The sequence below is a fragment of the Canis lupus genome, chromosome 7 (genome assembly GCF_011100685.1).
Source record: "Canis lupus familiaris isolate Mischka breed German Shepherd chromosome 7, alternate assembly UU_Cfam_GSD_1.0, whole genome shotgun sequence".
In the NCBI taxonomy this organism is placed as follows: Eukaryota; Metazoa; Chordata; class Mammalia; order Carnivora; family Canidae; genus Canis; species Canis lupus.
In genome coordinates this window covers 45,271,527-45,286,175 of record NC_049228.1, presented here as the reverse complement: position 1 = coordinate 45,286,175, position 14,649 = coordinate 45,271,527, and the positions used below count along the sequence as shown (strand labels likewise).

Below are 14,649 nucleotides of genomic sequence, written 5' to 3'. Positions count from 1 at the left end.
CTTAGGGTGGTGAACTCAAGCCCCATGTTGGGCTCTATGCTGGGCATGGAGCTTGCTTTAAAAAAAAAAAAAAAACCCATAGTGTACGTGTGCTTGTGTGTGTATGTGTAGTGCCTATTTGACTATAATTAGATACTTGAGTATTTTTGATGATAAGAGGCAACTAGAAGTTTGTCTTTCCAAAAAAAGTGAGTACTATTAGGATTTCATGTACTCATTAAACAAATACTTATCAAAGAGACACTGAGATTATGGCACTGCCTAAGTCTCATGCGGGATAAAAGGAATAATGTTTCTGTACCTAGAGTTTACATCTTACAGTTTGGCCAAAAAAATTTTTTTAAAGAGATCAGGCATTTTTGCAAAAAGTCAACCAAAAATACCAGATGACAGGGCGTCTGGGTGGCTCAGTCAGCTGGATGACCAGCTCTTGATTTCGGCTCAGGTTATGATCTCAGGATGGTAAGATTGAGCCCTAAGTCAGGCTCCGTACAGGGTGTGGAGCCTGCTTGAAATTCTTTCTCTCCTTCTGCCTCCCTGCCCTGCCTAACCTCTGCACACTTTCTCTCTGTCTCTTAAGAAAATATGAATACTGAATAAGGTACATCTAGACAATGGAATATTGCTCAGTGCTAAAAGGAATAGCTATCAAGCCATGAAAAGACTTGAAGGAACTTAAATGCATATTAAAGATGCCAATATGAAAAGCTACATAATATATGATTCTAACTATGTGGCATTCTAGGAAAACTAAAACCATGAAGACAAGAAAAAAAAATCAGTGGTCACCAACAATTAGTGGGGAGAGAAAGGTGGGGAGACAGAACACAGAGGATCCCTAGGGCCATGAAACTACTCATAGAATACTGTACCGGTGGACGTGTGTCATTACACATTTGTCCAAATCCACAGAATGTACAACACCAAGAGTGAACGGTCATGTGAACTATGAGTTTTGGGTGATAATAATGTGTCACTGTAGGTTCATCAGCTGTAACAAGCACACCACTCTTGTGGAGGATGTTGATAGCAGGGGGGGTTATCTGTGTGGGAGGAGTGGGGGAGTAATACTCTGTGTACTTTTTTGCTCAATTTTGTTGTAAACCTAAGTCTGTTCAATACACACACAAACCCAGGTTTGTTTGTTTTTTTTTTAAGAGCTGAATGACATGTTGTTAAATTGATGCCTAAGTGCCTCACAGACACATGGTAGCCACAGAGGCGCACTAGTCAAAACAGAACATGCCCAGCAGGCCACGGCACCTTTAGGACCCACTGCAGGGTCTGAGTGCAGTCAACAACTGACCACAGAGCTGGCCACTTCTGCCCAACGTGGAAACCACTGACGCGGAATCTTTGCCTGGCACTTGCTGCTGAGCTGGCCACCCCCTTTCTTGGCTGTACCACAGGCAGAGGCACTGCTCTTCCTTCCCACTCGCCTCTCACAGATAGGTGTTACACCTACACGGGAGTCAAGTGTTCCTCATCCACTCTCACTCCTCTCCCTCTTATCTTCTCCCTCTCCCTCTGCCTGCAGCTCCCCCTGCTTGTGCGCTCTGTTAAAAAAACTAAAAAATAAAAGTTTAGAAATAAGAATATGATAGGATATAGATACTATTTCAGGAAAATTAATCCAGCCAATAAGCAGGAACAGAAACTGGAGATGGGAAAAACAAGAGGTGACTGTAAGAAACTAGGGTGGGTGGGGTAGGGGAATGGAACCAATGTCCTTATAAAATTCCCAATATAAAACATTTAGATACGCTAGATAAAATAACACATATCCAAAAATGCATAGCTAGGTAGCTCAGTGGAGGGAAGCAGGGACCAGAAGCAAAGAGAGACGAGGAAACCCGGTACTGAACAGACATTGAAGCCTCAGCTGCCTGTGGACTGTCTGCTTCTGCAGGGTTTTAACAGCATGAGGAGTCTCTTGTTTTTTGTTTTTTTTTTTTTTAAACTTTTTATTTATTTATGATAGTCACAGAGAGAGAGAGAGAGAGAGAGAGGCAGAGACACAGGCAGAGGGAGGAGCAGGCTCCATGCACCGGGAGCCCGATGTGGGATTCGATCCCGGGTCTCCAGGATCGCGCCCTGGGACAAAGGCAGGCGCTAAACCGCTGCGCCACCTAGGGATCCCGCATGAGGAGTCTCTTAAGGACTGTGCCCTCACTGAGAGAGCAGTTCAGAGAAAGAAAGGGACTTTCTCTGCCTTCATTTTGACTCGGAGTCGAGGAAGGGAACAAGTTGATTGTGCTCACTGAGGCCCGCCTGCAAGGGAGTCTGGGGTCGGCCCACTTACAGCACAAGTGTGAGCAAGCCAAGGATTACACGACCTTGGTTAGCAAAAATGCAGATCTACTCTGGAGGACAAACCCTCATTCTGCTCTTTGCAGAATTCCCACAGAGAAAATCTCTCTAAATACGGGCTCACAATACAAAATTTAAAAACACACAAGGAAACAAGCTCCTGAGTATAAGAATCTGAAGGAACATCTAACTGTAGCATAAGCAAGCCATCCCCAATAGTAACTCCAGGTCATTATTACTGCATACAGATCATAAAGGAAATTATATTTAAACATTTCAAAGAAATAAAAATTAGAATTTTAAACAAAAGAAAATGCTCTCAAGAGGAAGGTATGAGAAACAAACAAACATGACTTCTAGAAATTGAAATTAAAAATTCATAGGTTTTTTTTTTTTTAAAGCCGAATAGACACAGCTGGAAAGACTGAGTAAACTGGAAGAAGGTCCTCAATAATTCACCCAAAATGAAGCACAGAAAGAAAATATGAAAAAGAAGTTAGAGTCACGGTAGAGAGAATGAGCTTCAACATGAGGGAAAGAGAATATTGAAGAGAATGGCTGCATATTTTCCATGGCTAATGCAGCTCAGAGCTACCTTACAAACAGTAAGAGGTTAACAAACTTCATACTAACCAGCAGTGCCAGTGACCTTCTTTGGTCAAAGATGACTACCTCCCAACTAAAATAAAATTAAAGTAGGAACAGCAGAGGCAAAAGAATAACTGAATGATTGAGGGAAAAAGTGGTACCTAACCAGAGACATGACATAACATCTTCCTACCTTTAAAACTCTCGTGCAAGGAGTCAATACAGTTGGTGAACAGCTGCACAATGCTTAAGGCCACCATAGCATCACTCTCCAGCCAGGGGTAATGCCGTTGGCTGCTTTAAACAAAAGAAGCACACTTAGAAAGGAAAGCACCAGGATTAAATCACTCTAGGTCCCAGAGTCTAGGGACTGCCTAAATCCTACAGAACACTGTACGGTGTAGCCGCAGGACACACTCAGACCACTTTCACAGCTGTAAATACCTGGAGGTGAACTGTAGTTCATGATATCAACCACACAATTTTATTTACTTTCTTCTACATCTTTATTCCAATGCAATTAAGTTTCAGAAGTGTGTTATTTACATAGATTAACACATTTTTATATCCAATTTACACCCTTATGTATCTTGGTTACATTTCAAATGCCTTAGATACATGCCACTAAGTGACTTCAACAGTTTTTTCTACCTAAAACATGGAAAAAAGAAAAAAAAAATCCATGTAACAGAAAGATGGCCAAAAATGGACAGGAAATAACCATAGAATAAAACTTTTTATATGATCATTTTAGTTTCTGAGTTGGGTCCAGAAAGTTCAATATAAAAATAAATCCCATTAACTCTCCCTGGAAATCAACGGTACAGTCTGGATTATTGCCAGCAGTCTCAGAGTCAACACAGAATCCTGAAGCTTGCAGATGAAGGATAGTCCTTTAGCAAAAGCAAAGATCCAAAACCTTTTCTACTTTCCTTGACGACCTCGTGGAGCAGCATGAGTTAATACAGAGTCTTGAGAGGGAAGTCAGAAGCCCTAAGCTCTGTTCCCAGTTCTGGCCCTCACTGGTGGTGGAATGGAACAAGCCATTCATGTTTTCTGAGTCTTGGGAACAGATTAATATTGTGAAAACACCTTAAATACTGTAATATCTAGCACTGGTATAATTTTAACAAACTCCTGATAAGTTTACCTAGCTTTGTTTGTATTCTTTTAGGGGGAAAAAGACTCAGAAGGCAACCCCCCAGCCTGTGAACAGTTTTACACCTGTTTTAAATGCTCATAACATCATGCTTTCATTTATTCCCAGAACTCATGTGAAAGGGTTCGTTTCCACCCAGTAATTCAAAAACCATCTTAGTTCCAAAAAATAAATAGCTGAGGAACTAAATCAAATTAGTCTCATATTTTATACTACATTATCAAACTAATTCAGGAGAGCAACATCCACTTTTCTGAAATTAAGTACCAAAATTTATTCAATGTATTCATTGTGGAAAACTGGAAATGAGTGTCCATTTTTGCTTCAAAGTTATATTAATATTAATATATATTAATTAATATACCTATATTATATATAATATATCTATTAATATATAATATTATGATATTAATAATTATTAATATTATATTAATATTGAATATTAATAGGTCTGATCAACCAGACTAACAATTCCACAAGCAGGAAATGTCAAGTTTCTTTCATGAGAAAGCATTTTCTAAATTTAGTATGGTCCAACATAAAAAATTAAATCCATGAATGCATCCCTTATACCAAAATACCATCAGAACCTAACTCTATAAATGTCGCAGGAATATGAATATCTGAAAATTTATTTACCTTTCATTGCCCTCTAAAACCAAGATCCATGGCTTAAAGAGCTGGATGATTATTGAATGTAGGCATCTCAGCACTAAAACAAAGCAAAATTTTTAGAGACAAGAAATAAGCTCATCCTCTGTCAATATCACTAATTACACGGAAAAAAAACTCAACTTCTTATTATCTGTATACTCACAAAGCTAGGTTGACAAACAACAAATTTAGTGTGACTAAAAATGCTTGTGTTTTCCTTTGCTGCAATAGAATTTCTTGTAGAATTTTTATTACAACACAGTGTCGTGGATAATTTTACACCATACACCATACATTTTTTTAAAGATAAATGTTTAGATATTCAGAACCCTTTCCTAAATGAGATAAACAATAGGAAGAAAGAGCTGGAGGCTGAAACCTATCTCCTTGGACCCTGCCCTATGAAGGAAGGGCAGAGACAAGCTGAGGAAAGCACACAGTTCTTCAAGTGAACAAGGGTATGACACATAGATGGGTTCACACTTATATTATATATATCTCTTATTTCTTCTTCTTGACACTGAGATATATAGTTTTATTGCTAAGATTAGATCTCTTAATGTGTCTCTCTAAGTCTCTTCTAATGGAAGGTCAGAGCACCTCGCTCCCTGTTACACTAAAGGCATATTACCTGTTTTGCTGCTGGCAGATGGATCTTGAGCCAAGCAGGCCATTTCTGAGTCAAGCAGCCGTTTCACAAGATAGCCCAAAAGTGTCTTCATATCAGCCATGTAAGGACTCCATTTTGAGAACAAACCAAAGCTTTTAAAGTCCAATGTGGATAACCGAAGCTTATAAAAAAAGTTTGAAAGCCACTGTATAGTCTCCATGACCTAGAAGATAATGATGAGTCAGAGAATCCTTACTGAGTGAGTGTACTTTCAGCAGAGCACTGCGGTAGACTGCGATGGGGGGGGGCTCAGACTTTGTAACAGAACTGCAAAGATGTAGGTATATGAAAAGTAAATCAGCAGATTTTCGAACTCTTTTTCTTTTTTTTTTAAATTTTTTATTTTTATTTTTTATTTATTTATGATAGTCACAGAGAGAGAGAGAGAGAGAGAGAGAGAGGCAGAGACATAGGCAGGGGGAGAAGCAGGCTCCAGGCAGAGGGAGAAGTAGGCTCCATGCACCGGGAGCCTGACGTGGGATTCGATCCCGGGTCTCCAGGATCGCGCCCTGGGCCAAAGGCAGGCACCAAACCGCTGCGCCACCCAGGGATCCCTCGAACTCTTTTTCTAAAGCAGAGGAATCATTCTTTCCAACATAATCTTATGATGATATATCACAGAACTTCGAAGAACCTGAGAGCTCTGTGGGACGCTGCATGAAAACCTGACCAAAGGAGCCAGGGGTGTAAGGTTAAGAATAGGGCAGGTTAAGGTGGGAGGGAAGGTAACCACAGCAGGTAGGTCTGGCTGCTTTTGAACAGATGAGCAAGACAGACTCTGAGCGGTGGGAGAAAGGCAAAGGGGGTACGGGAGAAAGCGAGTGACTAACAAAAACACAGGGCTCTTAAAGATAATACACCAAAGTGTAGCTTTTTAGATATAAATTTTGAATGGGTTTCAACTGTTTAGAAAACAGGTATCAAAGGAAACAGAAAAGGAAGGCAGAGACATAAACTTCGGATACCAAAAGCTACACACCTGTTTGTCAGACAAGAGAACGGCTGGAGAGCTTTGAAGCACTGCACTCTCTGCAGAAGCTGCCCCTTGCTGGCAGTCGGGAGCACAGCAGCCCAGGGCTCGCAGAGTGGCTTTCCAACACTCAGGGCTCAGCAGCTGCTCAGCGGAGCCTTAGGGGCAGGGACGGAGGACAGCACGTTAGCATCTGTCACAAACTCACTTTCTCAACTTGAATCAAACAACATGTGTACTTTACAAAGGAACGAAAATTACATAAAAATCCAAAACAAATTCATAAAGACCTATGGTGAAGGGACCGCAGGAAAGAGAACCGTCCACCTGGGCACTTGACCTTCCTGGTTCCTAGTCACCCTACTGAAAGTGAGCACAGCCAGAGCCGGAGCCATCTGAGCTGGAATGGGGGGGTGGGGGTGGGGAGATGGAGGGGAGATGGCAGGGGGAAGGAATCCCACCAGCAGCCCCTGACTGGAGGATGGTCAAGATACCATATTCCTGGCTGAAGCCCTAAGAGAAATAGCAGTAACAGGACAAGGGAGACTGCGCTGCAGAATGCAGCTGCAGAGTCTAGGCTTTCTTCTCCTACTTACCTCTGAAGTTCCACTCGTACAATGGGCAAAACAGAGATAGCTTGCAAAGTAGACACTACAATCAGCACCCTGCTACTGGTAAATCTCATACCAGAGGCTAGGACTAAAACCTCTACAGGCCCTTTCCACCCAGAGGTGGCATAAGGATCATACAGGGTAACTGTGGAGGCTTGTAGGAGTCCATCTGAGGGGAGAGATGAGGCAGCTGCAATCTGCTGAGTGGGAGTTGTCTAGGGAATAGTGAAGGGTCTGTATCGAATAGCTACCATGGTCTGGCTCTTAGAGGACACAGCCCTGGAATCAAGTTAGAGGTGTGGGAATCATGCACACCTAGAATACAGCAGGGAAACCAAAAGGCTCGTCCATGAAGAATGGACAAGATAAGGTCAAGCTCCAGAGTACCAACATGGCAGCCAAGGAGGAAAGGGAAACCAGGGAGCTGGAGGTCAGGAATCAGACAGCGATGGTATTGTTATTCTTAAGCCTCTAACTGAATTACTTTTCCTGGTAAGTAGAAACTTCCTGTTAGGGGATCCCTGGGTGGCTCAGCAGTTTAGCGCCTGCCTTCAGCCTAGAGTGTGATCCTGGAGTCCCTGGATCGAGTCCCGCATCAAGTTTCCTGCATGGAACCTGCTTCTCCCTCTGCCTGTGTCTCTGCCTCTCTCTCTCTCTCTCTCTCTCTGTCTCTCATGAATAAATAAATAAAATCTTTAAAAAAAAAAAAAAAAGAAACTTCCTGTTAAACACAAGTCGATGGTTGCCTATACACACTGTTGACAATCTCTTAAAAAGCCCTCAGGCAAAAAAGCCACAGTATATACTTGAGTTCTGAAAATTTAGAACAAAAATTAGTTATGCCAGTATGCATCTTTTACTCTTCTTCTAATCTCCAATTCTCCAGTGGAAAATTGCAGGGTATGGGGGGAGACAAATGGTGGGAACGTAGAAAATTTAATGCTGCTCCTTCCCTTGGTGACTATAAATACAGGTTACCATTACATACAGATAAAACTTATTTGCAGAAAAAAGACATGAGTCAAGAAATTAAGGGGGAGAAAAAAACCAAATGCATCCCCCATTTGGATCTACAGAGAAACCAGTCAGCACAGTAAACATATTGCAAAGGAGCAATTTCCTTCTCCTACCAAATCTGTAGTCAGCAGAGTAAGCAGGCCCACTTCTACCCCAGCCCAGCTCAGGACAGCTGCAAAGACAAGGGGAAGAGGTGGATGTGCGACTGGACTTCAACACCCACATACTAGGTGTTGTCTTTTGCTGAATCAGAGCCCATGTGAACACTTAGGACGATAACTGACCTTTTTTACAGACAGTAACCTTTTGGACATGGTTTGTCAAGCACTCGAGGTAAAACTTAGTGATTCTCAACTCCTGCATACCTGTCTTATTTTTACACTTTTGGATGACATCTGTAGAATGGTAAATGTCACATTAAATATTCACTGCAATCTAATCAGTCACAATTAAAAGATACTTACTTTGCATCAGCAGCCTGAGAATGTCACTGTACTGGTCAGGGAACTGGTAGAGAAGAAGGTAAGTCCAGTGCTTACAGAAAAGATTAAATGGCATCAAAATATCTTCATCTGGTTCGAGGCCCCAGGCAGTAAGTGCCAAATGAATGGACTCCAGAAGCCTGGTACGATCAGACAGAGGAGGTTTAGTGGTGTTTAACCATTGCTTAAGATCGAACTAAAAAGAAAAAGAAACAAGAAGCAGTTTTATTGACACTGGAAAATTAGCTGAAGTAGAGAAAACTATGTGCAAATTTAGTTTAAAAGTCAAATATCATCTAACATTTAGCTGTGTATAAAGACTGAAACTAAAATGTGTATCTACATACTTAAAAGAATCGACACAGGTCAACAGTTTATAGGTGTCAATAAGCCTCCAGCTCTGCTTCACCTTCTGGGATTACAGAGGCAGGGTTTTTTTTTTTCTCAGCTCCACATGCTTTTTGTAATGTATTTTTGGTTAAGCTTTCCCTACAAGGCAAGACTCAGAACTTTGTAGTTCTTCCCCACTGGTCTTGGTGCCAGAAATAAGCAGCCACTTTGGGGCACCTAGGTGGCTCAGTAGTTGAGCGTTTGCCTTTGGCTCAGGTTGTGATCCCGGGGCCCTGGGATCAAGTCTTGAATCAGGCTCCGCACAGGGAGTCTGCTTCTCCTTCTGCCTATGTCTCTGCCTCTTTCTGTGTGTCTCTCATGAATGAATAAACAAAATCTTAAAAAAAAAAAAAAAAAAAAAAAAAAAAGAAAGAAAGAAAAGAAAAGCAACCACTTTACGGGACTGTCTCCATCTGATACAGCCACATTTCTGAATCTGTGGCAGTAACCTATCTCAGCTAATAAAAATTCTGGGTGTTACTGATCCCCTTCTAGGATTTCCAACTCTATGTCCTGCCTCATGACAGACTGAGAGTAGTCTCTAGGCCCTAGAAAACGCCTAGGTTTTATGATTTATACATGTCAAAGAAATACAAGTGAAGGCAAAATCACTAAGGCTCTTCAATTCTCAAGTGGTTAAGTAAATTCATTGCCTGGGCCCTAGTTAATATTGTACTTGGGATGAGGACAAAGGCAATTTGCTTATATCTGGCTTATTCTAAATATGAGAGACTTTGATATATGATATCTCATTTATCAAACACATTTTTGGCATAAATTCAGGATATATTCAAAAGAATGACACACTCAATTATTATTATGAATATTTCAAAGCTGTACAGTTTCTAAAGAGGGCTTGGGAGGGAAGTCCTTGTTCTACTATGTGGAATAAGACTCCACTACACAACACAACCAATGCCATCAGAAGAAAAAGCTGCCAGATCAGGCTGCTTGAAGAGGATACAAAATGTGAAAAGTGTCTGCCAGAAAACAGAGCTTCAGGGGCCCTTTCATTTCTACGGAGTGGGAAATCACATTAGATTCTACACTTCTGTGTTGGCATCGGCACCGAATCACATTTCACCTTGGTCAGCAGCATGAAAATCATATCACTGTTGTCCTCACTTAGAAACTTCACCACTTTCTCATAGAGTTGAATGAATTCTGCAGGTGCAGCATTGGGAGTGAAGAAAGGAGACAGCAGAGAGCAGAGCCTTCTATTCTTCAGAATGGTCTCCAGCACTCTTTTGCACTCTGACTTAGTGCCGCTGATAAACACCTTGGAAGAATCAGAGAAAATGTCACCAAATTCTGCCCCCAACCACTTTTATGTAAGCAACCAAGTTTTAAGGGCATTAGTAGGACTTTTTCTAAATGAAAACATGAAACAGTCAAAAATATCTAAAATCAATACAGATAAATCTAACACTTCCAATGCAGGTGATATTAAAAACTCTGAATCTATCCATGAATTTGAGTTGGACAAGCCATAGTTTCTAAAACATTAAAATATTAGGATAATTTGAATCCAGAAAATTGCAAGGTACCTCCTATGATTACTAAGTATCCAAAGTGACTGCATTTTTGTCAAGAAAACAAAACCTCTAGGTTATAGATTTTATTGAGATGTGCTTTTAATACTTTGAAAAACTTAACTTTAATAATTAATATATAGTCAAGATAATTTCACCTTGTTTTAAATTGGTCTTAATGATAAAAGTACTGGATATAGGGATCCCTGGGTGGCGCAGCGGTTTAGCGCCTGCCTTTGGCCCAGGGCGCGATCCTGGAGACCCGGGATCGAATCCCACATCGGGCTCTCGGTGCATGGAGCCTGCTTCTCCCTCTGCCTATGTCTCTGCCTCTCTCTCTCTGTGACTATCATAAATAAATAAAAAAAATTAATAAAAAAAAAAGTACTGGATATAAGTATTTAAATAATTTCAGCACCAGGAAGGCTTTGATAAGCTGGATCATAGGCAGAAATAATAAAAAGCAAGACTGAGAAATTTGAATATATAAAAATTTTAAATTCTCTAAGGCAAAAAGTATGATAAAATTAAAGGAAAATGACAAAGTAGAAAAATCAATTTAGAAGACATTCTGGATAGTCTGAGGAGCTCTTCCAAAGCAATAAAAAAACAAATTCTGTAACAGAAAACGTGCAAAGGACAATAACCAGCAAGTCACAAAAATAATTAGGGTGCCTGGGTGGCTAAGTCCGTTAAGCATTTGCCTTAATCTCAGGTCATGATCTCAGGGTCCTGGGATTGAGCCCCACATTGGGCTCCCTGCTCAGCAGGGAATCTGCTCCTCCTTTTCCAGCCCACTGCTTGTGCTGGCTTGCTCTCTCTTTCTCTCTTGCGCTCTCTCAATAAAATAAAAGCTTAAAAAAAAATTAAATGGCCAATAAACATATGAAAAGTCATGCAAATGAACAAGTGCTTAAAGAAATACAACTTCAAAAAAATAAAGAAATACAACTTAAAATAATAATAAAGTACACTTTCCCTATTATATTAGCAAGACTTAAAAGGAATAATCCTTCTTCACACTGGTTATGGTATGGAAAACAATAAATTCAAACCCTGCTATGATAGTGGAGACAGGTAAAAACTGCCCAGGAGGGCACAGTGACAATATACATCAAATGCTAGTCCATCTGACATAACAACCATACTTCTAGGAAATTATCCTTGAAAAAACAGTCCAATCAATTCACAGAGATGTGTAAGAATATTTATCTCAGGCTTACTGTAGCAAAACAAGCAAACTACCTGAACAGCCAGGTAGGGCACAGGCTCAATACATCACAATGTATCTGTACCAGGCAACACTATGTATTAAATACCATGAGATAAGTCTGTATTTATTAACACAGAATAATGTCTAAAAGTTGTGTATGAATGAAAATCAGCAGGCTACAAAATAGCACTTGCCCATTTTGGGGCATATATGCCTATCTCTATTTATATGTAGGAATGATATATCATTTCTACATATGTACACATATGCACTGATATACATACATACATGAGAAAAATGATAAAATATTAGCTATGAAAAATGATAATAAAATATTAGCTATGAAATCCCAGTATCTTCAGGAAGTTAGAATTACGAAGAATTTTTCTGCTTTCTACTTTTTATGTTGTCTGCATTGCTTATGATAAGCACGCATCAATTTTAAAATCAGGAAAAAAGGGCAGCCCGGGTGGTCAGTGGTTTAGCGCGGCCTTCAGCCCAGGGCCTGATCCTGAGGTCCCCGGATCAAGTCCCACATCGTGCTCCCTGCATGGAGCCTGCTTCTCCCTCTGCCTGTGTCTCTGCCACTCTCTCTATATATATCTCTCATGAATAAATAAATAAAATCTTAAAAAAAAAAAAAAGTCAGGGAAAAAACTATTTAAAAAATCTATCTTACTAACTGCTCTGTATCTCCTTTTAAGTATCCAGTAAGAAGAAATCACCACACTGAAACTGGTTGAGAGCACATGGTTAGCATTTACACATTTTCCATCAAGTGGCTTTCCTTCCTTTAATGACATGTTTCATAAACATGCATGGATATACTGGCCTTGCCTTGTTAAATCTCCAAACATCGAACAGTAAGTCAAATAAATAAGTAAGTAAGTAAACAGGGATCAAGAACAGCAACTGGGAGGCGGCTGTGGGGAGTCGGGGACAGCCCTGACTGTCAAGGCAGGAGACGTGGGATCCAGGCTCAGCTCCAGCACTGACCGGCTGTATTCTTTAGGCAAGTCATTTCATCTTTTAGAGACTAGTTTTCTCATCTTTCTTTTTTTTTTTTTTTATAAAGTTTTTTTTAAATCTATTTATTTATGATAGTCACAGAGAGAGAGAGAGAGAGGCAGAGACACAGGCAGAGGGAGAAGCAGGCTCCATGCACTGGGAGCCCGATGTGGGATTCGATCCCAGGTCTCCAGGATCACACCCCGGGCTGCAGGCGGCACTAAACCGCTGCGCCACCGAGGCTGCCCAGTTTTCTCATCTTTCAAACAAGAGTGGTATTGGGACACCTGGGTGGCTCAGGGGTTGAGCGTCTACCTTTGGCTCAGGCGTAATTCTGGAGTCCCAGGATCAAATCCCACATCGGACTCTCTGCATGGAGCCTGCTTCTTCCTCTGCCTATGTCTCTGCCTCTCTCTCATGAATAAATAAAATCTTTAAAAAATAAAACTTAATACAAGAGTGGTATCAATCACACAGAAGGGACTGTGAGTATGAACTGGAGAGTGTTTTGTAAACAATAAAGAGCTTCATGATGCTACAGTTAACCATACCAAAAGCATCTGAAAGAGTCTGCTGTCTCCCCAGAGACTTTCAAATATGAGTAACTTAACATCTCTTGTATGAGAAGCAAATTTCTATACCAACAATTTTAGTCACATCTTGAGAAGTCAACAATTCAAAGGGGCTTCTGACTTAAGAGTCTAAATCTGTAATGTCAATCTGAAAGCATAATGAGGATGCTGCAGAGACTCATTCTACATGAATAAGGCTAAAAACACAGAATTGCCTTACCTGTCCCAAGATCTCAATGCATGATGTAAAGAACTGCCTTGTGGGAGGATGACGCTGAGTCTCGTCACTGACATAATCCACAACAGTAAAGAAGAGGGTAATGCCAACCTTCTGAACCCCAGGGGTAGGCTGCAACTTGTAGGCATTCACTAAGGCCCTGTGGGAAAATGCAGAGGAGACTATTGGTCTACAGTAAGAGAATCCAGACTCACAAGTAATTTCTCTGGTACTCTACACTTCAGAGCCCCATACAAATGTCACTTTAAAAATCTTCCATGGGGTAAGCTTCTTCCAACTTGACCCAATGACTTATTTTTAATACACAGAAATAAATGATTATATGTCTTCCTGTGGGGGCAGGGGGAGCAGGGGTGCTGGGGAAATCAGCTGTATTATTAACATTCTTACTCTTATCAAAATGTTTCATATTTGTATGTGATTCACAATTTATTCTTTCATTTTTGTGTATTCCTTGTATAATACATATTTGAAAAAATAAGAACCCTGATTTCTCTAAATTTTAAAATCTAAAACACTGAAAAAAGATTTTTGTATAGAATAAGATCCTAAAATAAAGATATCTCTTCTAAGTCTCACACTTTTTTGAATTCCTCTACTAGTAAAACAAACTTTAACTTCTTATTCACCTCATCTCCCTCTGCTTCCCAGGTCCCCCAATCCAACCTACAAAAGGACTCACAATGTCCTCCTCCATACCACCACTCCAATGTACTGGGGAATTAGTTGCTGGTGCTAAAATCTAGAGTCACCTTAAAGTCAAAGGCAGGGTCAACCTCTCTCCCAAGTCTTGCCCTGGTGGCTTTAGGGAGAAAGATGACTGTGCTAGAAAGATGACTGGGCCTAAGCTAGAAGCTCCAAAAGAAAAACGACAATGGCCAAATGCAAGCTGACAACTATACTTGAGAGCCCTACTTCCCCTGAGCAATTCCATTTCAAACTCTGCTCAATAATCTGAGTTGACAATGATGACTTTTTGGGTAAATGTAACTTTAATATAAAACTTAAGCACTAAAAAAAAAAAAAAAAAAAAAAAACTTAAGCACTAAATCTCTCCATGATTGAACTTCAATATGCTGTGTCATTTCAAAATTCAGGAGTCAGTAAACTTATTCTATCAAGGACCAGATAGTAAATATTTTATATTTTATGGGCCATAAGTTTTCACAATTCAATTCTGCTATCACAGCATAAAGCCATATACATTAAGTAAATAAATGGGCACGGCTGTGTTC

The 14,649-nt window shown here is 40.4% G+C and overlaps 1 protein-coding gene across 1 annotated transcript in view; it reads right to left on the bottom strand.

The window, feature by feature from the left end:
* EPG5 (ectopic P-granules autophagy protein 5 homolog) overlaps nt 1–14,649 on the bottom strand; it is a 101,045-nt gene that overhangs the window by 19,723 nt on the left and 66,673 nt on the right. The window contains exons 29-35 of the mRNA XM_038543374.1: nt 13,397–13,553; nt 9,936–10,130; nt 8,444–8,657; nt 6,361–6,509; nt 5,343–5,544; nt 4,697–4,769; nt 3,092–3,195 (exon numbers count right to left, since the gene is read on the bottom strand). Of these exons, the coding sequence (XP_038399302.1) occupies nt 3,092–3,195; nt 4,697–4,769; nt 5,343–5,544; nt 6,361–6,509; nt 8,444–8,657; nt 9,936–10,130; nt 13,397–13,553 (1,094 nt within the window). The remainder of the gene's footprint in view (nt 1–3,091; nt 3,196–4,696; nt 4,770–5,342; nt 5,545–6,360; nt 6,510–8,443; nt 8,658–9,935; nt 10,131–13,396; nt 13,554–14,649) is intronic.